Below are 26,311 nucleotides of genomic sequence, written 5' to 3' on the forward strand. Positions count from 1 at the left end.
AGGTGAACATGGAAAATAAGAGGTCATCAATAGACTTGAAAAACAGAAACAAAACAAATTATCAAGACATAAGAGTATATAACTGTAACTGTATAGAGGTGTAACAGAGACTTTATAAAATAACTGAAAACTATAGTCAATTTCTGTAGTAATACAGACTGTGGTACAAGTAAAACTTTTTTAAAAGAAAAAATACTTTTAGTGAAAACTCAGCATTGATTTTAAATGTTTTTTTTTTTTATCTGATCTGACTGGTGATTCTATTTTGAAAGTTAAATAAATTTTAAAAATATTCCAAAATAAGTACCCAGAGGGGTTTTAAGATAACGGCTGGCGAGACTTGCTTCTAAAACGACCTTGGTTGGACTTTCTGCACAAGATCAGTGAAATGCTGCAGAATGGAACTTCACAGCTGGATAATAAAATATACTGACAAAGAAGCCCCGATCTCAACTCACCTAAGCATGATTTCTTTCCAAAAGGCAAAATTAAACTAATAAAGACAGAATAAACATGCATGGTGATGTCTGCAAGTTCAGGCAGTCAAAAACAGTCTTTATTTAAAAATGTCTAATTATTCAAAGACTTTTGGGTCTGTGCAAATAGAATGACTATGGAAAAGATTTTTATTTCATATTTGCAATATCTTTGCTAGAGCCTTTGAATTAAAGATGAAGGTCTTGTCATTTAAAATCCCCTTTTGCTGATCTACAGAGGCATAATCACTAAATAGAGGAATAAGTAGCCTGCATGAATCTGACTGTTGAAACAGTTGAAAATATCCCAGCATGAGGATTTCTTATTCCAAACCATTCCAAATATTTTATATAGAGTTAAAAGGATTCATGGTCACTAAAGTGAACCATTTCATCTTCTACTGTACCACAGATACTGAGAGCTCCAGTATGGCATTAACCTTTTAGTCATCTTAGACGTCAGCTGAACAGCTCAAAGCCTGAAGCGCTTGAAAATAGAATACCCTTCTCATACATCACCCTGTTTCTCATTTGATTCTTATCTTTTCAGGGAGAACCAGAGGGATTAGAAACCTTGAAGGATTCAAAAACCATGACCTGCGGACTAAATCCAAGCCTTCTCTTGGCGCTGCTCTGTTTTCTCCACAGCACTGAGGAGACCTGCCCCTCCATGTGCCTCTGTATATCCGATGCAGTAAGCTGTAGCTCCAGCGGACTTACCAAGCTACCTCACTCCCTGCCCTCTTTCTCTATAAGTCTCGACCTCAGCCACAACCATGTCTCCTGGCTGAGTCCAGGCTGCTTCAACGGGATGTCCAGGCTGGAAAACCTGTTGATGGCGCACAATCAGCTCAAAGCCCTGAATCCTGGAACTTTTCAAAACGTCTCTGGTCTCAGGCACCTTGACCTGTCCTCCAATAGGTTGCGTGTGGTAGAGCAGCACTACTTTCAGGGGCTTTGGAGGCTGGAGGAGCTCCTTCTCTTCAATAATAAGATCGCACGGGTGGAGGCCGGCACGCTGAGTGGCCTGAGCAGCTTAAAAAAGGTCTATTTCAGCCTCAACCAAATCACAGACTTCCCTTTCTTCTCAATCCAAGATCACACTCATCCATTCCTGAGCATGTTAGATCTCTCATCCAACCGCCTGACCCATCTGCAATGGGAGGATGTGAAAGCTTTGCCCAGGTTGGTGCAGCGGGGCCTGTATCTCTACAACAACTCTCTGATCTGTGACTGCTCCATGTACAGCGTGTTTTGGCACTGGGACCTGAGGGGCTATGACTCAGTGAGGGACTTTAAGGAGGAGCATATCTGCTTCATTAACGGAGACCTACGATCGTCCATCCAATTTCTACAACAGAACCGCTTCTTCCTCAACTGCACTGTGGAAAAACCTGTTTTGCAGCCTGTAACAGTTCTCCTTTCCAACGTGTTGGTTTCAGAGGGAGAAAGGGTGCGTCTAGACTGCCAAACATCCCTGACGAGCACAGATCTCTCATTTACGTGGCTCTCCCCAAGCAAGGGGCACATCACCGAAGCCAGCATAGATGACAATCTAATTAACCTGCTTCCTAATGGTACTTTGGAGATCCGAGCAACCAAGGTCAATGACTCGGGACTGTATGTGTGCACAGCTGTGGATATTAAACAGGCACTGAATGCAACTCGGGAAGTGAACGTGACGGTGCTGCTGCCCACGGCAGAGTTATTCAACACTGGCTACACAACGCTGCTCGGCTGTATAGTGACTACAATAATTATCCTCAGCTACCTTTATCTGACTCCATGTCGCTGCATCTACTGCAAACGGTCAAAGCAGTATGAGTCAAGCAGTCTATCTTCTACCCTCTTCCACTCTACAAGAGACCAGAGCAAAAACCAAACTAATAAACACGTAGCGTTCATTGACCCGGTGATGAATGAAGAAGGAACAGATTGGTCTCTGGAAAGCTGAAGTTTTTTTTCCATCACCCCAGGCGGAAACTGAAAGTCTTAACTGAAAGCTCCTCTGTATCTAGCTAGGATGTGCTATTTGAGTAATAATACTATAAAGGGAAAAAAAGAACTTCATGTCTCCTTTCCAACTGTCAGATGCAGTTAAGAGGCATCCTGAACAAAAAAAAAGAAAGAGAAAAGCAATATCTCGTGTTTCAATTCTCCTCTTTCTGCCATGTGGCCAGGTAGACGGAATGAAAGTTTCAACTTTGCTTTATACCCGCAATGTACTGACACCACCAAATCACAGCGGAGCCATTATCAGTCCTTAGAATCAGCTAATAATTTCTCTGTGCTCTGGTACAGCACTAGGGGGAATATTTCTCATGGGATCTGAGAACGAATCTTTCAAAGTTTTGAAGATGGATTAGTCCCCCCCCCAAAAAAAAACTGCAAGTGAATGACTGTACTGACTGCTGGAACTAAGTTCAGTTTGCACACCTTACCTGGATTGAGGTTTTATAGATAGTGTAGAGTAGATAAGTGCTAGCACTGCATAAACTAAAGATAACTTTAAAAATTAAATGCAATATACACCCTATATCCCCTAATGTGTAGCTTGAACATGTAGCACCAGCTCCTGAAAACTTCATATCCTCATTTTCCTAAACTGCTTATGTCTGATTTTGTATTATTTTAGTATTCTTTTTTTTTTTTCAGAAGCCATAGCTTACAGCAAACATTTAAAAATCTTATCTAGCTCAAAACAGGGGCGCATCCTGCAGTGAGCCATCATAAATATACATGTTTCATATAAACCTGTTGCATTAATCTGGCAGGGAAAAAAAAGATCTGCACGCTGCTTATCTGGCAAAGAGCAAAGTGTAGAAATCAGGAGTGTCAACAACCCAGACAAAAAGCAGCAACTGGCCTGCTCTTCAAAGACAGCATCTTTTTTTGATCAAACACAGCAGAGCACTTTGAACACTGCAGAATAAACACAACCACTAAATTTTGACTGAAGTGACAAATTCTTCAAGCAGCTGTGACTCAAACCCTGAAGGTGGCATTACTTTGTATAGCTTTGTTCTTACTGTTTGGTGTTTTGTTTTTTTGTGCGTGTTTTTTTTGACTGAAGTGACTGAAATATTGTTTGTTTGTTCTTTTTTTTAATTCAGCAAAACATGCTTCAAATGACAGAATTACACACTCCAACAACAGAGATGAAAGATGCTAAAGAAAAGACTCCCATACGCCGCACTGAAGGAACATAAAGTACGTGGGTGAGAGGGTTTTTCCTGCATAAAGACATTTTTGGCACACCCCCCGCAGAGGTTTTTAGCCAGCCCCCAAAGGAAAATCAACCAGCACCAAATGATTAAGGGACTGAGAATAAAAGTAGCAATTTAAATCCTCTCTAAAAGAGCTTAATAACACTTTATCAAACAACTATTCAACAAGCAGACGTGTCTTTTGAATTCCAGGGGTCAGCTCCCCTCTAGTCCACAGCTTTACAATCTTTTAGAATTCATTCAAACCAATTTTGTTCATTTGGATTTCATTTACTCAACCCTGCATCAGCATATTGGTTGCATTTTATCAAATGGTCTGAAAAAGGCCTGAAAATGCACATTTTTCTTATGACTTATGGCCTCTGCTGTATGTAGATCAATCAGGCTTTATTGCTGCGTATAGTCACCCCACAAAGGCCGTTTCGGAGCCTAGAAAAAACCCTGAGGTTGATTGCATAAAAGAGCTAAGACAGCATATAGCTGGTCGATGATGAAGGGAACCCTGCCGAGACAAACAGCAGCCTCAAAAGAAACAAATCAATTTTCTTCAAGTCTAAGCATCCATAATGTTTTGAGATTGTAGCTTAATCTTAATAAAAATACTGGGTGGGACTAGGGATTGCATCAAGATTGAAAAGGATCAGATGTAATCCTTCATATAATGTCAGGGACAAGTCATCAGTAACTGCGTGTTTTACAAAGCAGAGCTTGTCATTGGAGTTAGGGCCTTTGATTATTTCTAAATCCTTAATTAAAACATGACTCCTTTTAAGCTAGAGGCGACTAATATTGTTGTGCAGCTTATATGTAAATTCAAGTTCAAAAGGAGGTGGGAAATCTGATATCAAATGGCCAACGGTGCATGAAAGTGGAACAGACTGGCTCTTTGACAGCGATGAGTTTCATCAGTATTAAACTCACAGGGATTAACCCAAAAAAATTTGTGAGACTAAAGCTGCATCCATAATAACACTTTTTTTGTTTTGTTTGAGAACAATGAAAACAACTTTGGTTTTAGAACAGCTTACAAAATAATCTCTGAATATACTAACACAGCTGTAAATGGACATAATATTGTGCATTCACAACATGGGCATGTGTGTATCAGCGTAAACAGGAAGGACAGGACTGGGTGTTGGGAGAAGAAAATACAGAAAAGAATGCACAGCAGCGGGGAAAAGTTAGGGAAAGTTTTTTTAACTGACAGATGATGAGGTAGAAGTAATAAACAAGCATAAGGAGTTCATGGACACAGTAGTAAAAGGTTACAATAAGAGTAATGACAAAGTTTCTGCCTGCCCAGATACCTATGAAGGATTAGGAGGGATTAGGAAAATTAGGGCCAAAATAATACAAGTATTAAATTTAAAGGACTTTTTTATCTTGTGTTTTTTTATTATAAGGATGAAGTCAGAATTTTGTAACATTTCAACAATAAAGTATAACAAGTTAGAAAAAAGTTGTTTCGATTCAAACTACACCTGCTAGTACTTGGCAACATCTACAAAATAGTCTTCTTCTTTCAGCTGCTCCTCTTAGGTGTCACAATGGTGGATCATCTGACCCCAATTCACCTTATCCTTAGCAACCAACCCTCTGCATACCCTTCTTCACTGCATCCATGGACCTCATCTGTGGTCTTTCACTTTTCATCCTGCCTGGCAGCTCCATAATAACCATCCTTTACCCAAAATATCCATGAACTTTCCTCTGTGCTTGTCCAAACCATCTCAGCCTTGCCTCTCTAACTTTGTCATGACTGCCCCTGCCAAATGCCTTGCATAAATTAAGATAAATCATACTTTAGACTTAGTAACGAGGATATTATTTCACTTTTAGCACATAAAGTGTGGTAATAACTACTAGATCTATGAGAGCTGTCTTTATTCTTGACATTACCACTTTATTCTCAAACTAGTACCTGAACTTTATAAAATTATGACTTTTTTTTCTAATTATAAAATGAAGTCAGTAGCATTTCCTGAAGTTTTAATTTTAAGGGTCCTTTATTGATGATGCTGTGTGGACGCTAGTCAGAAACGATGAGCCGTGATAGATCACCGTGCTATAATGCACTACTCTATTCATGACACCATCACTGATCGAGTATCAAACGTTTTCAGTGGGGTAAGCATCATTTCTCAACAAAGATTACATAAGACGCTGCCGTGCGCCCGTATGATGTAACGTCTTGTATCAGAGTCTGTCATGACCGGTTGTTTTTCAGACACAGTGTACTAGAAACATTAAATGGTGCGATGAGTTGGAGTGAGATGTTAGGAGATTACCACAAGGATAAAAACCAGGTTCTTGGTGAATTGCACTGTTTTTAAATCCTTCTAATCTGCTCTCTGACGCAGCAAACACAGCTGGGTTGGGATTTATTGTTTTTCTGATACGATTAGATTAGATTAACAGGTTAAAACAAAGAGGACATGTTGTGAGCTTTTCATGGAGGGCTTTCCATTTCACCGAGGGTCCACAGGTGATCCTGGTTATGTAAGCTCACTCCAGCTTTAGGAAATCAACCTCAGTGTAGGCAGGATGTCAGAGTCAGGATGAGCGAAGCTGGTATCCTAAAGCTATTTGGAATCCAGCATTTTATTTTAACCTTGTGACAGCAAGTACTTAACTGATAATGGGAGGCCTCAACACTGCATTGCAAAAATGGAATGAATGATTGTTTTTGTTCCATCGAATTGTTGTGCTTTTTCCAGTTCATTTCAGACATGAGGAGGTAGTCAAGAGGCAGATTTGGTTTGCCGAAATCAGGACCCTTCCAGCATTTCCTGTTTTGTTTATACTAACATTTACCCGCTGATGGAAAGTCCTGATAATAACACTGTAAAATAAATAGCTAATTTCCAGCATACAAAAAAAGTGCAACTCTGTACGGCTCAGTCTTTTTGCTCCCTGCAAATCATCCCGAGGCATTCTAACAAATTACCCAGATGTAAAGGAAGCAACTCCTTAATGCTCGAAAAGATGTCCTTCTCCAAAGCGAAACACTCCATCAGGCCCAAATTAAAGCATGTACTTCCCCTTTCCAGATTAATTGTTTTCCCAAGTTCGACTGGGCTCCCAGGGATTCGAAATCATCTTAGTCAAGAATCTAATTACTGTGAAAGAGGAGTTTTAGTCTGAATAGCACGGGTTGAATTGCTTTCATTCGTGGAAGGCAGCCTTGACTGTCAACACAGGCTATTACTGAACTGTCAAAACAGTCATCAGGCAAGAGTGGAGGCATCCAGCTGTGTCAGATACATACTCATTTTTCAGATGCTGTGACACCCACAAACACACACTCCCTGGAGGCCCTGTGTCACCTACAATCCTTATTTTATTCTAACTGGGCACCTAACTTGGAATATGCGCTTGTGAAAAGCTACTGACTAGGCTACATTATCTTTTTTTTCAGGAGGTAGGTCAGTTGCTTCCAAAAAAAGCCTAAAATAAATGCACACTGCTACACCAAACAACAGGCTGTTCATCATACCTCAGAGCTGAATGCGAATGCAAGCCACGTTCTGTGTTTTCAAAGCAGTGAAAAGCAGCGGGATTTCCAGCAGGGATCTGGTCTCAATCAGAGCACTGTGGAGTACATAGCACATGAATACTTCCTTAATCAGACCTATAGGCCCGTCACATTTCATTGCAAACAAATGACTATATGCTCTTAAGCAGCATATTTTGGAGCAGTCTCCTGGCTCACTGTGTCTCACCAAGTAGAATTTAGATGGACATTATAGGATCTGACAATCAAAATGACCCAGTGTATTTCAAGTTTTATACTGCAGCCCATGACTACGTTTTTACAACACTGTCTTGTCTATTTATTCTTCCTCGGCATTCAGTTGTAATTTTTTTCCCACTGGCTTTATTGTACCTGTATCATGTTGTACTGGTTCTTTTGTTATAATGTGTCACACTTGTCCACTAAAAGACAACAATAAACTTTGATGAAATCTGGCTTTATTATTTCTATTAAAAAAAGACCTTAACTGTCAGAGACACTAGCGGTACCCAATCTGCAATACATTACAGTGTCACTGGTGGCAGACACTCACAACTGTGCTTTATGATACTATTTGCTACCATACTTACACAATGGCTCTGAGGATTGCAGTGTTGGTCAGTCTAAAACTTTGAAACATCTCAGCTATTATTTAATGGATTCCCATTACTTTTTGTACAGACCTCCAAGAGGTAAATCTGAAGATATTAGATTTTTGAGTGAAAGAAACAAGTACTGAATGGATGGCCATAAAAAAATGTTGCACACATCAAAGTCTGTTTAGGAATAACTCTTTTCTAAAGAACCAATGACAGTCACACTCAATTTTGTTAATTAGCAAATGATAGAGTGATGTTTGAACTTGAAGTGTTTAACGTCGACGAGCTAGCATTATCTCTGTAAGCATGCACAGTAATGTGAGAAAAAGGGCTCTATCTGTGCAGACCTGCAGGTGGAAGTAATTGTTTTCTATATGGCTTTATCCTAAATCCACATCATTTTATGGAGGTATTTTGTCCCACTATTCTTTACAATATTGCTTCAGTTCATTGCGATTTGCAGGTATTGGTTAATGCACAGCTCTCTTAAGGTCCCACCACAGCATTTCAATCAGGTTAAGGTCTAAACTTTGACTGGGCTATTGCAACACTCTTTTCTTTTTTAGCTATTTTGCACATCCTGCAGAGCCACTACATCTCCATCTACTAAATGTAGTGGCTTCTTCACAGGACCGATTTGAAAGCAGCGCAAAATATTTCCCTACCAAAACCTCTGATTTTACACAGGTGGCCACACTTGTTGATTATCAGTTAATCAAGTGCATTTGATTGGCAGCCCCTCTCTGCTATTTAGATCCTAAGGATGCAGTGAGAGTGTGTTTAGGTTTTCAGAGGACTGCGCAAAATAGTGTGAAAACTTCTGCTGTGTCCAAGTGCAGTCTCGTAGTGTTGCCTGCAAGGCTGTCGTTATGGTATCGTCATGTTGGCTACATTTATAATCTTAATGTAGCTATATGTGATTGACGGAGCCTCATAAAAGAGCACCGGATTACATTTTTTTCCTCTGCTGTGTTGTTTACATTGTTTTGTGCATCGCCTCAAAGGGCTTCGTAAAAAAAAAGCCGTCTTTAAGCAACATTACTTCTCTCTGGTCAAGCTGCATTCTGATGTAATATTTGCAATGTTGCCTTTAGGCTGCAAACTAAAGATAAGAAAAATTGCAGTGGAAGGAGGAATGGGGCTTCCATATTGTGAGGTAATGAGAGAAGGGGTACTGGTGTTACACTTGCTCATGAACATAGGCAAGTTTCACTCTGGCCCAAATCCCTACATCCTGCAAAGGCACATCTACAAGGTAACACCTAAACCCAGAGATCTCTGCTGCTCACTGAACCCACAGGACCAATTTTAAAGCAATGGAAATACATACTTCTTTTGACCTGGTTCTTTCTTCCACAGTGTCCCATAATCCAATGAAAATTCTTTTAAAGAATCAAGTGTATTATGTTCAAAATGATCACATTTTAGTGGTGAAAGATCTATTCAGATCAGAATTTTCTACTGAAATACCAACAGAGGAGGGGATGCACATTTCCTCGAGAATGTACAAATTTTAGATGACTTATTTTACATATTAACTACATTTCAGGGAGAAATATTATATTTTAGCATAGATTTGGTGCAGTTCCTTTATTCTTAGGTCCATATTGCTTATCCAGACGCAGGTGTTAAGTTTCTCTTATGATCAAACGCACCAGAACAGCTTCACATTCAAATTAAAATATTAAGCAATATTATAAAATGCATCATTAACTCACTTTAACATCCATTTTTATTTTTACTTTCTTATTTCTGTAACTACAACAATGCAGGACTTCTAGTTGTAAAGTATTTTATTAATAATATTAAGTGTAGTACAGTACAGGCACTTTAGCTTAAATAATCTGAAAGATCTGAAATGTTCTTCCTGCGCTGGGTGACAAAATATCAGTTTAAGAAATACTAAGTAAAAGTTCTTCCATTCAGAATCGTACCTAAATCGACTTACTGAGGCGTTATCAGCAAAAAGCACCAAAAGGTAGAAAAAACAGAAGTCCTGATTCTGCAGAAAAAATGGTTCCTCTGACAGAAATATCATTATTTATGACTTTTAATATTGATGCATCACTGCTTTACCAAACATTTTACTCTTGAACCTGGTGCAGTGTGCTACTTTATTATACACAGCTGGGTAGTTTTATCTGATAAAGCTGAAGTGCTGAGAGATGATTAATGGGGTAGCAAAGTTCTGCTATCCAAGTTTATGTTCATTTTTTTGACTCCTCTTTCATCTTTGCTTCTCAAACAGTTATCTAAATGGAAACCAACTGACAGCTTGAGAGTGGAAATATCTTTTTTCTGGGAGGGGGAGACTTCACTACTAGATTTTCTGAATGTGACAGGGTGTAGAAACCAGGCTTTGTTTTCGTCTGAAAAGCAATGAGAGTTGTCAAATGTAGTGGAGGGAGTGGAAGTCTAAAGAAGAATAAAACGGAAGTGCTTCAGTCAAGTACCTCATACAGGCTCTACTTTAGGGACTAAATGCACTTAGTTGCGCTCCAAAATGGCTCTTGGTGACAAACTCATGAGAAATACGACAAACAGAGTGGATGAGAGCATTTTAACACGTTTCAGCTAAAACTAACCTGTTATTTTTGTTTTTGCGAAAACCTTTTTTTTTTTCTGTTCAGGTTTACATTGTTCATTGTTTTGCCCACCTTCTTTGAAAGAAAATGCACCAAGACCTACTCTACTTGCTATCTGTGCAGATAACTTAAGAGTCAGATATTATTTCCTCAAACAAACAAGCTAAGGGGAACGTGAGTAAAGACTTACATGAATCGGTTATCCAGGAACGAGCAGCTACTATTAGCAACACGTTAGCTTTAGTACAGTTTAAAAAATTTTTAATACAGTTTCCAATTCTAAGAAAAGTAGCTTAAAATAATTAAAAAATGTTTTAAAATAAAATATCCTAATTTAATGCTTTAAAACGCTGTGGGGATTTCAAAATAAAAGTCTCAAGCTACTTTTTAGGCTATGCTTTAAAATGTCCTATTTTCAAAATAAAAACCTCACTTCAAACCTTTTAATTTTGTAACCTCTATGAGTTGCTTGAAATGATCATTTTTTACAAACCTCAGCTATCTTCTTAGATTTTTTTGTTACAACTCTTAGCAGCAACTAACAAAGGCTGGCGGCAGCAGCATATTCAATTGCATTTTTTTCCATAACTTGCATAGTCTATTTTTTATTTTGTGTAATGTGTATGTCCCTTTAAAAATCAGTAGAAGTCAGTCTGTCGTCTGTGCTTCATGCTCCATAACCAACCATACCTCTATGAGGCATACAAGCCTCAGAACTCCGCTCAATATTGCATTTATAGTGGTTATTTTAAGTATAAATAACCGTGTGGAGAAGGTTGCTAAAAAAAATAAAATAAAATAAAAACACATCTTGCTCAGCATTTGTGTGACGGGTCTTAGCCATAATTGATTTAGCAGGAAGAACTTATTTTCACATTTCCCTAAGCTTCCATGGCACAACTGGAATGAGGTTCTGGAGAAAAAGGTGCTGCTAACCCATTTCTTACATTAAAAGGAAACAGCGCCCCCTGGCGTTTCCCTCTATCAGATAGCTGATGAGACAACTCACTCATCGACCCTCTTAATGAGTCTTTCAGTTGAGTTGAAGAGCTAGTTGCACTCGGTATGGAGCCTCAAAGGATTTAAGTGCTGCCCCACACTGCTGGAGAATATAGATTTATTTGATTTTATGCTGTCAATGTCAGAAAAATGTTTCCTTACTGCATTTAAAAAAAAAAAAAAAAAAACAACCCTCTAAATCCACTAGCACAAGCAATAACATTTGATGTCAGTATTTTAACTTCATTACTGTACTCTACACTAATGTTGTCATTATTACACTTTAACTCCATCATCCACCTCCATGCTGAAAATTGGACTATGTGGTTGGTGAGCGGTTCCAAGGCGAGAAAAAAAAAATAGTAAGACAACTGGGATTTATCTTTTTAATGGTTTGTTTGACACCGTCATCAAACCCATCACACACACGAGATTTGAAATGTTTTATTTTTCATAGAATTCTGGACAACCGAGTGTGTAAATAAAAATAAAAAAGAAAAGAAAACCAACAGCAAAAGTGAAATTTCATTCACTCTTTTTTTTTTTTCTTTAAAAAAATATCAGCCTTTCCCCTTGTTCACAAACCGTTTCCAAACTGGGACAAACAGAACATGATTAATTCTGAGAAGCTGGAAGGCCATTAACATTTGTTGGCAAATATAAATATAGTGGTTTGAACAGGGTCTCAAATAGCTCACATGGAAAGAGTGTACAGACAGTTTACACGACAGTAGGACACTCAACCCTGCCTGTATCAATTTTTATTAATGTAGAAAACCAGGATCCTTATTTTCTGCTTTAAATCAATGCATTTATGACAAGGAAATATATACATTCAGCCAGCACTTATAGTCTCTGGTGTATGGTGTTTGTGTTGCCCCTTGGATCATGTTGATTGTCTATTCAGGGGCATAATTGTGAGAATATGAATAGTCTGTGTAATAATTTGGTGGCCCACCCCTGCCTGCTGGGTAACCCCAAGAGCAGGGTCCACCTCCAGTCCCACCGCCTCGTTCGTGCCCTCGCCCGGGCCGAGGCCATAGTCCTACAGGTGGGACTCCTCTCCCTCGATAACTCCCTAAAGAACCCGGGCCCATAGCACCCATCATTGGCCTGTGATCCATATGTGGAGGCATGCAACCTATACTGCCATAGCCCACACCAGACATTGGATGTGGAGGCAGCTTAGGTCTGAGTACAGAGCCCCCCCTTGTGGGTACTATGGGAATACCCACAGATGCACCAAGGCCATCAGCGCAATTCACCTGAGTCCTGACCCCCTGACTACAAGGGGTGCTGCCTATAACAGCTTCTCCAGTCTTAGTGAGCCCACTGGGATCCACCGGGGCAGGTGGGACCACGCCCGGGTTGCTTGCATTGTCACAAGCTGTGGTCCCTGCAGTCCCCCATACCCCGTCCCCAGGTCCACTGAGTGTCCTGTCCGGTTGAGTGGGGGTCCCACTAGCATTCTTAGGAGTCCCAGCCATGAAACCTGGCTGAGTTGCGTCATTATGGTCTGTGAAGGGGGGGACTGTGGTGGTGAGGGGAGAGGTCCCAGCAGCTCCCGCTCCTCCAGCGTCCGAGCTATATCCATGACCCAGCATCATGAGGTGAGGGGGAGGGGGAGGCTTGACCTCCAAGGGGAGGGAGGCCAGGTTGGCTAGAGGTCCTGCTGGGGGCATGACAGGCGGGGTTGGGGCTCCGGAAGAAACTGTGGTTGGAGGTTCCTGTGTGCCGCTGCAGGGGGAGGCGGGATAGGCTGGGGAGGCCGTGTAGCTAGAGGAACCCGTATATGATGACCACGAGGCCGAAGGGCACAGGAAGCTCTGGTGGGGATTCACAGGGAAACCTCCCGGTGACAAGCTGCCAATGTCTGAAGAGCCCATGCCTATCTGGTTCGTGGCTTTGAACTGAGAGATGGCTGTTTTGAAAGCACTGTAGTTAGACAGTGTAGGCGTCGTCTCAGGGGTGGTCTGCTGGTCTGGGAGCGGAGGACGAAACTCGTTCTCTGGCGGGGGTGGCTGCGGAGGCTTCTTTGCAACTTGCTGCTTTTGCTCTGGAGGATCTAATATGGTTGGTGGTTCGCCATCATCAGAGTCTAATGACATGTCCTCCTCTTCCACACACTCATCATTCACTACTGGGAGACCAGGAGAGGGCAGAGAGAGAGAGTGAGAGAGTAATGGAAAAGTGGAAAGGAAGATATAATCAACAAATGTGTTATGGCTGCATTAACAACAGTGCTTTAAAAAAACTGTCTGGTAGAACACAAATCTTTAACTGGTGAGATGGCTGGAGAAAAAGGCAATTTAGCAAAACAATGAGATTATACAGAAAACATGAACTCTGATGTTTCTGTGTTCTGCGCCCCTTTTGACGCTACCCACCAGTAGAAGGAGGCGTAGGAAGCTCATTCTGATTAATGGATCCAATGAGACTGTGGAAACCGCTCATAATATCGTCGATGCTCGCTATCACGATTCCATTTCTGGAGTACTGCAGGAACATCTCGAACGGTCTCTCTGTAAAAATGAGCGTTTTCAGTGAGTAAAAGACATTTGCTAACACAACAGTAATATAATGTTAACGAGGCATGTGGAAATGTGATTTTTGGGGGGGGGGGGTAAAGTGAGATTACCTGTGAGGAAGATGAGGTGTCGCTGTTGTGTGTGCTGAGCTTGGAGTTTGATGAGGCAGTCCAGATCTGGAGCCTGCCGTGACTGCGTGTCACACTCGTGATACGGGAGGAACTCCACTAAATGCTTTTTCTGATAGGCTGTCAGAAGGTTCAGCAGCCCCATTGCATTAGTGTTTAACCTTTAAGAAACAACAGCAAAAGCAGATACATACAGAGGTCAGTTAAAACCAGTATGGACAAAAGTTTTGATGTGGATACACCCATTATGGCTAATCTCTTACTGAGATACTGACCTCCCAAGCTCTTTAAGTTTCTTCTGGGACTTACAGTGAACCTTCCACTGCCAGGGGTGTTCAGGGGTGCTCTGTTCCTCCAGGAACTTCAGCAGCCCCTGCAAACGATCTGGACAAAACACACAATACAAGCTCAAAATGCGACACAAGTATGAGTCGAGTAATATTCTTTTGGACCTTGTACAGTCCACACAAAGAAAAACACGACTTACCCTGCGTGATAAGATCAGGGTTGAGGACAAACTCATCAGACACCATGAAGCCACCGGACACAAAGAGCTCATTGTAAGTGTGGTTCTTGACATCGTCCAGACTGTCCACTCCAGCAAAGCTCACCGAAGGCAACTTTTTCAAAGACACCAGAGCCGGGATCTGCATAATAAAGGAAAGAGTGATATTTTCTTTTTAATTCCCCAAACATTAAGTTGTTTTTATAGTTTTCAGATTAAACATCTTTTAATTTGAAATATAAATTAAAATTAAAATCGTTTAGCATCAGGCAAGTGTCTGACTGATCCCAAACTAATTCTTCAGAATCACTGAGATCCAAAACAACAGACAGCCAGCGTTATTAAGAACTATTTTTCAACCAGCCATCTCAAACTCAACAGAACAGTTTGCGCCAATATTTTTTGATCTGTTAGCAACTGGCCTGAGATTTTCTCAAGGAGGGACAATACTAAATAAACAAGCTAAAACAAAAAAAACCCACCCAAAACTTAAAAGCTGAGTGAGTGAGTTAAGCAACAGTTAAGCTGAGAGCCTAAAGAAAAAATATATATATATCTGAAATGCTTAAAAAAACCCCGGCAAAGTACTTTTATAGATAAGTATATGTAGGAGAGCTGGTGCTGTTTTAAAGGAAAAGGGTGCTCACTGCGAATACTGATCCTCAGTTATTTGGTAGTTTTGTTTACTGCACTGTGTGAAGTAAATTAAATAGAAATAATTCATGATAATATTTTGAAAGCATCCTCGCTTTGCTATTGGCGCTAAAACCTTTCCGCACCACTATAACTAAATGGAACGTGTAAATAACAGGCAACAAGACGAAAAACAGCACTCTGCGGGAGATGTAAAACTTCCCATTATTTATGTTTTATCGCTACCTGCCTCAGCGGGTGCTGATTCATCCGAACTACAATCTGGATGTGAGCGACTGGAGGGAGGATAAGGGGCAGCAATTGTACCTTATGCACATGTGCTGCGATGTCCTCGTTCTGAATGATGATGAGGAGCTTATCCAAACTGCTGCTGTTTTCCAAAAATGTCTGCGGGCTGCACTCGCTGTTGCCAAGACTTTTCAAGTACTCCTTTGTGACAGACAGGAGAGGATGAGATTGTTAGAGACAGACAGATGAATGTGTCTTCTTCTTTTACACATACGAGTACTGACTGACTGACAGATACAGAAAGAGCTGAGCACTAAGACATGAACCCACAGTGACAAAGAGGAGCTAGTGCAGCCTTGCCCATTCCCAAAATGACCTGTATTTGCACTCATGGTATGCATCCCCTCTGAAGAATAAACATGAGCTCTCTGGTTCCAGTAAAAGAAAAAAAATTAGTAATGAAGAAAGTGAAAGAAAACATGTAAAATGGGCAGTAACAACACCATTACTGCTGCAACCAATTACGATTTTCATTGCCGAATTCCGACAATTTTCTCCAAAATATTAGTTTTAGCCGTAAAAATCTGAAAAAGCGCTTTTTCATCTTTTTTAATGAGCCCACACTGTGTGCAGTTTGCCTGTTATATGTCTGATTCACACTCCAGCAGCTAATGATATCTGAAGACTATTACACACGACAATGAAAACAGCAAATGCCTTTTTCTGAAAACATTTAGTTTTTTTACTCAAACATGCTAAACTTTTTGTTCATTATCAAATCATCAACTAACCACTGGAGCTCTGTGTAACATTGTTAAGTAGTTCATCCTAAATGGTAACACTTTAGATGTCAACTAGGGGTGTTAAGGATTGAGAACAGTGTGCACTCATTAGTTAATAACTACTCATAAGTCGTTAGCCAATGAGCAAACCCTGGATGTCCTCCTTCCTGACCCTAATAATGACCATAATTTATAAAATGAACTTCACAGGTTATTAGACGTGACCTGAAAATCATGCTTGAACAGATAAACCCATCTGAGGTCACAGAGCAATGTAGCTGAGGGCTATTTTCCCATTGACTTCTATACAGTATGTAATCTTTTTGCAGTCAGTGGAATTGCCCTCTGCTGGTCATTAGAGAAAATGCATGTTTAAAGCACTCTGATGTTTGCTGACCTGGAAATGACATCCATCTTTTTATACCATGACTGATGATGATGACTGTGACATTTAAGCAATGAAATATAGGAAATCCTAGACTTGTATAGAAATAGAAAATACCTATGCCTTTCCACCTCTTATTTATATTTTGAGATTCCCCCAAAACAGATGCAAAAAAACAAACAAACAAACAAAAACAAAAAAACAGAAGTTAAATAAGATTATTTCTGCTTTTAACTCGATTTCCTCAGCGTCATTTTTATTACTGTCTGGCTTTTGCTGACTGACTGTATTGTAGCTGCAATAGATTCAGCTGCAATGAATTATTTATAGAATCCTGTGGTTAATCAATAATCTTTACAAACATAATGACATAATGCATTGTACCTTGATCTCCTTGCAGACAGCGCTCTCCTCCCCCTCGTCTCCAGAATAAATGTAAAATTTAACTGTATTCTTGGTAACGTCCTTAAAAATCTCCACCAGGCTGCTGAAAACTTCGGGTTTCAATTGACCAATCAGGCTGCCGGCTAGCAGGCCAGGCCCACTGCCAGAAGCGACGCCTGGGTTTTGCGAGTTCTGCTCCGGAGACTCCGCTGTGACTTGAGAAGGAGAGTAGATCTCTCCCCCCATCTCTGTTGACGGGGCTTCCGATTTAATCTTAGTGGATGTCATCTCTTTGATGGCGCTTGTTTTACTGCTCTGTGAGGAGGCGGTGCTCTTTGACAGGGAGGGCTCTGCTTTCGTTTTGGTGGTCGGGATGGGGGCAGGGGGTGGGGTAGTAAGATTAGATGTTGTCACTAGGGGAGGTGGAGAAGTGACCTTGGAGGGAGCAGGTGGGGCTGGGATCAACTTGTCCATCTTCTCACACAGCGCTTTGACGTGCCCCTGAATGGGGACAGGGGAGACGTAGGGCGCAACAAAGTGTGAGAAACAGCTGCTGGGCACCCAGCAGTGGCGTGGAGGCAACCGCGGGGGCAGCTGCGAGGTATAGCTGATGTGGTGAGTGTGCATGATATTTTTAATGTCAGAAGAGAGGCTGTGAATTTCCTGATTTAGTATTGTGTCCAAGCTGATGGAGGGCCTGAATGGAACTTCCTCTACAGCAGGTAGCGTGGGTACAGGCATCTTTTTTACTTCCACAACGGCAGGCGTTTTCGGCTCTAGGTCCATGTCTGCCGCTGGAGCTGCAACTGGCACAGGCTTTGGCTCAGGCTTCAGCTCGGACTTCAGTTCGGGTTTCAATTCAGGCTTTGGCTCAGGCTTCAGCTCAGGCTTCGGCTCGGGCTTCAGCTCGGGTTTTGCCTCGGGCTTCGGATCGGGCTTCTGCTCATTAAATGGCTGCGCTTTGTCTGAGGAAGCCAGATATGAAATTAGTCACGGTGATGCCTTGTTAGCACAAATATGCCTCAAAGATTGATGACTGTGTGAACTCATTGCTTTCAGATACCTTCGTTGGCGGGGATATCCCAGGTTGCATTTTCTGATGTGCGTCTTTGCTCTGGTGGGGAGCCCTGGCTGAATGGACTACCTGGGCTACAGTCCATGTCCTCCTGCACAGAGAGAACACACCAGTAGATATTTTTAAGTACAATAAAATACTTATTCATCTTTGGATAGGAAAAAAAAATTCCAAAATAACAACCCTATCAGCTGTTTACATCTCACCTCGGCGTAGTTCGTTTGTGACGGAGGCTCGTTTTGTTTCCTATGGTCCGGGTCCTGGTAAGCGGGTTCCCCCCTTCCTGAACCTGTTGATGGTTCACCGTGGTTCGAGTCTGCAGACACTGAACCCTGAGCCACAGCTTTATTGAGTGTGGCCAGGAGGATCTTGAGAAGGCGTTGGGTCTCGCTGACGGCTGAGGTATTGGTGTTGCCACGGGCCCTTAGGTCGGTGTCATAGATGCCCATGCTCTCCATCACTGCTGTCAGATTTTCGTTCTGCCCACCCTCATCCACAAGGTCGTCCCCTTGTGCACCTAGTGGGACACAGGTAAGGCAGATAAGTTAGCAGTAGTGCACGTTTTGAAACTGCAATACAGATGTGCCAAAATAAACTTGAGGTTATTCGGAAACCCTCTCATCATTTCATCACATAGGTTATTTTTCAGCTTTGAGGTGTTCTTCTCAGTATGCACAGAAATTCAAACAGCCCCCTGGGTTAGCGACAAAAAGACATGCATCTTAAAATGAACCTGTTTAAAAATGTATTTAAGTTATTCAATTACTGAGAACTAATCAGACTGTGTTGTGAAACGAATAAAATATTCATTCATTCAATTGGCTGTGACTTAAATTATACGACTGAAATCAAGCTCCACAGGTGACTGCAGCGCGCCTCACCTCTGCTGGGTTCCCCGTTGCTCAGCTGATCTGTGCGTTGATGTTTGTTCGCGCCTCCTCTCTCGTCCCCTTCAAATTTCCTTTTCAGACTGTTGGCATCCCAGGCGCCGTCCTCCCCCCGGTCCTTCCCGGGATCCTTCACGAGTGCCTTCTTATGAAGCTGAATCAGCTTAAGCAGCTGTTTCATTTTGTCTTTATCGTACTCGTTCTGGGACAGCCGCAACCTCTGTGGCTGAGGCTGGGACTCATCGTGGGGCTTGTGTTGCATCTGGGCTCCGTTTGAATGGGCCACCCCTGGCCTCCGTCTACTACTGCTACTGCTACTACTAATATTACTGCCGCTGCTGTCAGCCGGCGGTTTTTCCTGGGCTTGCCTCTCTGAAGGCGTCCTCTCCTGGGACAGCCTTTCTGAGGGTCTCTCTGCTCTGTCCGAGCCCCTGTCCGAGCCGCCCCAATCAGAAACAGGGCTGTATTCCACTGGGGCTGGAGCGGGTGCAGGTACGGGTGCAGGGTTCCGTATTCGTTCAATGATGTCCTTTGCCTTGTTCAGAGGTAAAATATAGTTTGCGGGGTTGTGAATGTACGATCGCAGCACAGCATCCATGTTACATTTGGGTCTGGGTGCTGTGACGGGGTTCGTCCTTTCATTTACATTATATTTGTAGTCAGGTAGAATGAATGGACGCACTGTGCCCGAATCCATACGAGTTAGGTAATCGGTGGCTTGACGCTCCACCCCGGAGCTCAGGTCCTTGCCTGGGTTTGGGCGCAACTTGAACAGGCCGTAGTGCACTGCGGGGATGAAAGACTCCATGGATGACAAGAAAGCCGGCTGAGGCTCCACCGTCAGCGGGTCTGGCTCGAACAGCCTCGATGCTGAGAATGAGACGGGGCAAAAAACGCATCAGAATCGTGTAAAAGTTGTCCATATGGAGACGTGCCAGAGGAGCTTCCAGTAAAACCAGCATGACAAAGATAACAGCGATAAACAAAAATGAAATATTCTTTAGCGTTGCACGGAGATGCTGGCACTCGGGATCAGTCAGAAAATGCATGTAGAGACAACGAATACGACTTACAGTACTTGACGATCATCCTTGGCTCCTGAAAGATGAATAATGCTTGCAGGTTCTTCTCTACCCGCCCCCGCCGCTCTAGAAAACAAACAGAGAACCTTTTTAAAACCAAACTCTCACCGGAGGCAACAAGTAGGTGTTCAACTCACACAACAGAGAATTACAAGAGGAGAGTGGCAGATAAAGCTTTCTGGCACCTTTGGACTCAACCATCTGAGCCGAGGACAACAGGAAGAGAAAGCCTCTGTCAAATAAGGACTTCACCAGCACCTGATTAAGAAAAGCAAAAGCTGCAGTCAAAACACCAGGGAATAGATCATTATCGCATAATGGGAGCAATCATATTACCAGTCTGTTTCTGGACAGGATTTCATTTGCTCAGTGTGTAAATGAGTGCTAAACTGACAGGTTTATGCTATTTGTTTAGAATTACTGAACAAAATAGAACAGGATTAGCACGACAGCTTGACAGATGACGTCCCTACACAGTTTTCTAAGCAATGAGAAAAATGAACTGTTTATGAAACGAGATCCTCCTTAATTATATCAAACAAATGCACAGAAGTGCAAAGTTGTCAAAACAGAAAGGAGCATTTTATTTACCTGAATATTGTGTTTATTTTGCTGAGTGAACCTGGCTAAACTGCAGGTATGTGACTCACCATCCGGTCTCTCTCCAGTTTGTTGACCAGAGCGGCCAAGCTGCCGCTGGTTGGTTTGCCTTTTCCGTCCACCACCTCAAACAGGCTGCAGGACATCCCACACTTCATAACTGCAGACAGAAATAAGCAGGTGGGAATGCGTAACTCGGAACTCAACATGTAATCATTTATGATACACACACACACACAAAAGCTACTTTACTGAGACAGCCGGGCTTCATGATGCATGAATGCTTTTAGAAAAGCTTTACAGAATTTCAAGTAATGCACAACCGCCCACATGCCAGGGGCCATTATGATCATTAGGAGAGAAAAAAAGGGAGAAACAAATGTGTGTTCTGGACTAACCTTCCCGTGAGACGCTGTAGGTGTCCCAGGAAAAGAGCACTGAGGGAATCTTTCGCTTCACCTGCTCTAGCTGCATGCCCCGATTCACCTCTAACTTCTCAGGCCTGCACCGGGGCACATGTTACATTATTAAAAAACATAAAACATCAACAAAAACAACAACAACAACAACAACAAGAGGACATTGTAGCTTTTTCTCCTCTCCTACAAAATATGCCAAGAGTTAAAGTTCAGCACATAAAAAACCTTGTGTAGCAAAGAGTGTCCTTAATGATTAACAAAGAAAAGTCCAGCAGCACTGTGGACCTTTTGTTAAGACTTGCATGAGAAGGGAAAAAGTTTACTCACAGTTTAAAAGGAAGGTAAGGACGCAGGGAGGATCGTAAACAGATAGGGAACAACTCCTGGCCCTTGTTTACTAGTGGACCACTCCACACAGTGTAGCAGCTCTTCCCTGCAACAAGCAGAGGTCAAACATCAGACATTGTTCCTGAGACTAGCGTGAGCTGGATGACTGAGATCCTACACAGACATCAGACACGATACTTCATAACTTTTTGTAACTGCTGCTTCATTTTAAGACACATTTGGTGTCTTAAAAGCTGGCAGCAAGACACACGAACCATATATCTTATAGCCACACTTGAGTATTTGTTTATTTATCCTAAGTCATGTCATAGCACATAATAGATTTTTCTCTTATTGCACAGACCCACTTCATATATTATCAAGGTTACACATACGTGGCACTATTTTAACACAACACAAAAGAAGCCAATTTCTTTGATTATATTTAAGAAAAGCTTAAATACCATTACCTTTACTTCCTTCAGAGGAAATAGTGTTAAACCTGTTAAAGAGCAAAACATAGAACCTGTTTACAAACTCAGCAGAGATGTAATACTTTTTTTTTTTTTTTTAAAAACCTCCTCAATGGCCTAGAAATGCTTATTGGGTTTTACCATTTCCTGCAGGATTGCGTACCTGTGTGCAGTCATAGGAGTTGCTGCAGCTTCCTTGCCTTTGTACTGAAAGGAAACCACAGCGTAGGGGCACACGTGCCTGGGCCGCGCTTTGATCTCATCAAATGCAAACTCAAAAAAATATTGCTGCAACACACAAACGAAGATGGATTAAAACACAGCACTAGACCCCAACAACAATTGTGCAAGATTACACAGGAAGAACCCAGCTACCTGCTACGAGCAAGCATTTGCTGAGAGTGGAGAGGAAGAACTTTTTTTTAAACAGGAAGGGACCTTTTAGAGAACCTGGCTAATGCACGATGGAACACCAGATTAAATAAACAGGGTAATAAAGAGAAACCAGCACTTACCTGCGTGAGCTCAAAAGCTCTGTAAGACAGCAAAGATGTAACCCTGTTGGCACTTTTGGACAAGTGACAGTCAAACTTGGGTGAAGACTCGATTGCATTCTTCGGCGTGTTCTCGTGGATGTGCTTTATTCGTCCCTGAGAGACAAAACGCAACTACTGACTCAAAGTCCAAATGGACACAGAGGACTGTCAAAGCTCTAATGCGAAAAAATAGATAAGGTATTCATACCCTCATAACTTTAAAAATGATCATGTCTCCAAACGCGCCCACTTCAAAGGGATTGATTTGTAACAAATCGGAATATTTGGAGAGGTAAACACCTACAAGGATTAAAAAAACAAAACAAATTAAGGGAAAACATTTCTAATAGGCTACGCTTATGTCAATTACTTGCTGATGCTTGTTAATATTACTGAGAAACAATGTATCCGAAAACAAAGTATGCAATAAACTTTGGACTATTATATTGTTGCACATGTAAGAGCCATTACCTTAGACTTCAGAGGCAATTTTAAAATGCTTATGAAACATGCAGATAAGTGAAATAAAAAGGAATTCAACTAATTATTCTGCAAAGCCCGTTTTCATATAACAACAACATGGGAGCACCCAGCTTACCCACTGATGGATTTCCTAGTGTATTAATCTTACAGTGTCCAACTGATAAACCTTTCTCACAGATCCACTGGAGCTGGAAAACACAGAACAGGCAAAACTCAGTAGCAAGTCAAAAGCCTCCGCGCCTTCCCAATTTGTCAATATCCTTCTGCATATATGAGCGAGGTTTTGCCAGCAGGCCAACCTTGGATTTGTCTGGGAAAAGGAAGCAGTACGACTCAGCGAGTTCTTGTTCAGTCCGGCCCTCTTGCTTCATCTCTCTCCGCTTTTCTATGAACTGACGAAGAAAAGGCAGCACACAGTAAATGAGACATGGGAGCAACCTCGCAATATTTAACATTTCTTTGGTGCAGTTATTTAAATTGCCTGCCATTTAATCCAGAAACATGACGACTGACCTCTTTCTCCAGCAGCTCATTGTGAATTAGCCTGGCCTTGCAGTAGGTGAAGGTTCCTCGCGATGATGCGTCCAGGTAAAACGAGGAGATGATCTTCACGAGGTCCTCAAACTCCCGGCTCTCGGGGGGCAGAAACTGGTACAAGCCTGCACACAGAGAAGTAAATCAGCGGATTAGCGTTTCCCATCTGCACTTTGCAGGACTGAGTGAATGAGCAGAGGACAATCCCTTTGGAAAGTCGCATTTTAAACTGAAATTTAACCTGCAGGAGGCAGCCACATCAAACTGATAACCAACCATTTCCCTCATTTAAAAGATAACCTCGCATTAAGATTTTAAGTCTAAAGCATACGGTTCCTTCTTAGGCTTCAAGCTTGAGCTGAATATGTATGTCACATGTTATCATTTGAAATATTAAACATACAAAATAACCATGGGCATTCAATGCTACACGTAACACGCTTTTTTCTTCTTCTTTTTTTTTTACAATCCTGGAAGCTACACTGACACAGTGGATGAAGTCTGGTACGTGCGTTTATTTACACAAGGCTTATCAAGTGAATCCAAAATCATGCAAAGAAGTGAAACCATGACTAGCAGACAACAGACAACCTGAATGAAATGTCAACAGCCTCAAGCCTCTGTGATAACAGATAGTAAACCTCTCCACTGTAAGCCAAAATGACAAAAAGGCTGGAGACATGCCACTGGGGCAGCCCAGTGTACTTCAGTGCGGTTTGAAAACTAACACACTTTATAAATTACTTATGCAACTTATAGTGCTAGAATAGTGCAGGCATGGCAGCTTGTAACAGGCTGATTTATAATTCCACTTCATCAGGACTTTGCATATATCCAAATAACAGATGCTCCACAGCATAGTTGTGGAAAATGTAACCAACAGTGCCCATCCACCTTTCTGAAGGAAGAAGGAAGGGGAAGGGCGGGTGTAACCGCAGGTAGGTGGATGCACACAGTAATACTCAGGTGAAGTGCAAAACTGATGCTCTGAAATGCCAGCGACATCAAGCTGGGATAAGGGGTGGGCAGCCCCACCAAATGAACCATGGTGCTATGAAAACACTCAGGGATGGACGTGTGGGGTGCATAAATCCGTGCCCTTCACTGAGGTCAAAGAGACACCCACATGTTGTCAGGTGATGACTGCAAACCACTCATGACTCCTGCTGTATTATTCAACAGCACTACGGTGCCGGGTAGGGATGAGGAAACGGAACAAGGTGTGCTTTCAGATTGCCAGTCTTTCAAAGTGGCGCCTTCGCTGCACCGCTGCTGTCCGCTGGTTAACTTGGACTACCACAGCTAGCGGCATGCCTGCAAACAAACGCTACGCCAACCGACACTATTCGCCTGCTCAAACTGCAGGATGGTAATCTAACCAGAAGCCGAAATGTTCGCAAACCTTTTGCTAAACCAATAAAACTGGCGAAAGCAGGTAGCTAGCTAGCGGGCTAGCAACATGCAGCAGCAGAATTATGAAAGACAGGACAGGCTCTGTTCAAAATAGCTGCGATATGGCACCACCTTTCCGTTCGCGTATCTTCCTCGGGATTTGGAAATTTCTCCGTGGCAGCTCATCGGTCGATCTCTGGGCAGGCAGAGGAGAACTGTTGAAGCTCCGAGCGTCCGCCTGCATGCTCCTCCGCCGCTCAGGGGCTTCTTGTTCGGGCATTACACTGTCTCCACATCCAGGCTGATCGCCATTTTGGTTGGCTGTGGCCGAGGTGGCGGCTGAATTCTTCTGGGGCTCGCCACCGTCCGGGTGGAGATCGGTCGTCTCGGTACACTCTGAGTCCCTTTTTCCCACCGCGCTGGGGTTCAGGGCCATTTTCGGGCACCGTGCACGTATTAAAGACAATGTAGCTCTAACGATTACGGCGCCGCTGTACACACACACTCTCCTCCTCACCCAGCCTCCGCCATTGTGAAAATGACGTACACGTTCTTCTCCACCACTGCAAAACGCTGCCGTCACTGTTTACATACGAGGGAATCCGCGCCACCCAGCGACCGATAGGCATACTGCAACACATGACGCGGTGACCGTCCGTCTGATTGGCTGTGTGTGGAGGGAACAGGGTGGCAAAAGTGAAACTATTTCTCACATTAAATAACATTCGGTGAGAAAAAGAAAGAGGATATGAAACACCGCTTTGGATCTGTGAAAGCCCTGACAGTGCGACTTATGCAAACCGATTCTCTTGCCCATTTCTTTTCTTTTCTTTTTTTAAGCCTATTTGTTTTTGCATTTTTGCCACACAAACTGAAGTATCTGGTAATATATAAGTACTGGCTCTGCTATGTATTAAAATCTTGTGTAGAAGTAAATACAGAGCAATCACGCTTGTAATACCCCATTCTACCACTAGATGGTAGCAGAGAGGCTGTGATTTTCATATGAAGGCAAACATGACTCGATAAACGTAAACCTCTACAGTAAGTAAAATCGATATTTAAAGGGTATTCTTATTCTTATTCTTATTATTATTTTGCTGCTCCTTTTTGGAGTCGCCACAGTGGATCACACCAACCCTCTGCTTGTCCTCCTTCACTGCATCCATGACCCTTCTCTGCAGTCTTCCTCTTTGACTTCTGGCTGGATGCTAACATATTCAGATTCCTTTGTCCAGTGTATCCACCATCCTTCTTCTGCACATGTACAAACAATGTCAGCCTTTGAAAATTTGTCTCCAAACCACTCGACCTGAGCTGTCCCTCTAATATACTAATTCCTAATCTTGTACTAATCCTGGTCATTCCCATCAAAAATTTTAGACTCTGCCACCTCCATTGGGCCTCCTGTGTTTTTTGTCAATGTCTCCACCATTTATCTTGCACTCTTGCTGCTATCCTTCTGTCACAAATCAGCCTTGACACTCATCTTCACCCTACCTACACTCT

At 42.2% G+C, this 26,311-nt stretch overlaps 3 protein-coding genes across 4 annotated transcripts in view; 1 reads left to right on the forward strand and 2 right to left on the reverse strand.

Moving 5' to 3' along the window:
- Window positions 1-2,430, forward strand: part of LOC116324768 (amphoterin-induced protein 3-like) — a 31,144-nt gene extending 28,714 nt beyond the window's left edge. Inside the window, exon 2 of the mRNA XM_031745493.1 lies at window positions 1,027-2,430. Within this exon, the coding sequence (XP_031601353.1) occupies window positions 1,027-2,430 (1,404 nt within the window). The remainder of the gene's footprint in view (window positions 1-1,026) is intronic.
- Window positions 1-7,563, reverse strand: part of LOC116324769 (metabotropic glutamate receptor 7-like) — a 107,879-nt gene extending 100,316 nt beyond the window's left edge. Inside the window, exon 1 of the mRNA XM_039604325.1 lies at window positions 7,200-7,563. The gene's annotated coding sequence lies outside the window, so the exon portion shown is untranslated. The remainder of the gene's footprint in view (window positions 1-7,199) is intronic.
- Window positions 7,564-11,772: 4,209 nt separating this feature from the next.
- On the reverse strand, window positions 11,773-25,368 carry tasorb (transcription activation suppressor b). 2 transcript variants are annotated; one of them, XM_031745463.2, is made up of 23 exons: window positions 24,935-25,368; window positions 23,390-23,535; window positions 23,176-23,268; window positions 22,992-23,064; window positions 22,602-22,693; window positions 22,373-22,507; window positions 22,021-22,145; window positions 21,855-21,886; window positions 21,385-21,490; window positions 21,037-21,140; window positions 20,689-20,798; window positions 20,224-20,296; window positions 20,030-20,104; window positions 18,951-19,826; window positions 18,276-18,586; window positions 18,058-18,160; window positions 16,995-17,959; window positions 15,522-15,644; window positions 14,544-14,703; window positions 14,332-14,440; window positions 14,039-14,217; window positions 13,788-13,922; window positions 11,773-13,537 (listed from the first exon to the last, which is right to left on the reverse strand). In XM_031745463.2, exons 1-23 carry the CDS (start codon window positions 25,236-25,238, stop codon window positions 12,300-12,302), a joined length of 5,667 nt encoding a protein of 1,888 aa, XP_031601323.2. In that variant the 5' UTR covers window positions 25,239-25,368; the 3' UTR covers window positions 11,773-12,299. The 2 variants fall into 2 exon arrangements, with proteins under 2 accessions (XP_031601323.2, XP_031601322.2); XM_031745462.2 differs by having other exon boundaries at window positions 11,773-13,540.
- Window positions 25,369-26,311: the final 943 nt, after the last annotated feature.

The sequence above is a fragment of the Oreochromis aureus genome, linkage group 20 (genome assembly GCF_013358895.1).
Source record: "Oreochromis aureus strain Israel breed Guangdong linkage group 20, ZZ_aureus, whole genome shotgun sequence".
Lineage (NCBI taxonomy): Eukaryota > Metazoa > Chordata > Actinopteri > Cichliformes > Cichlidae > Oreochromis > Oreochromis aureus.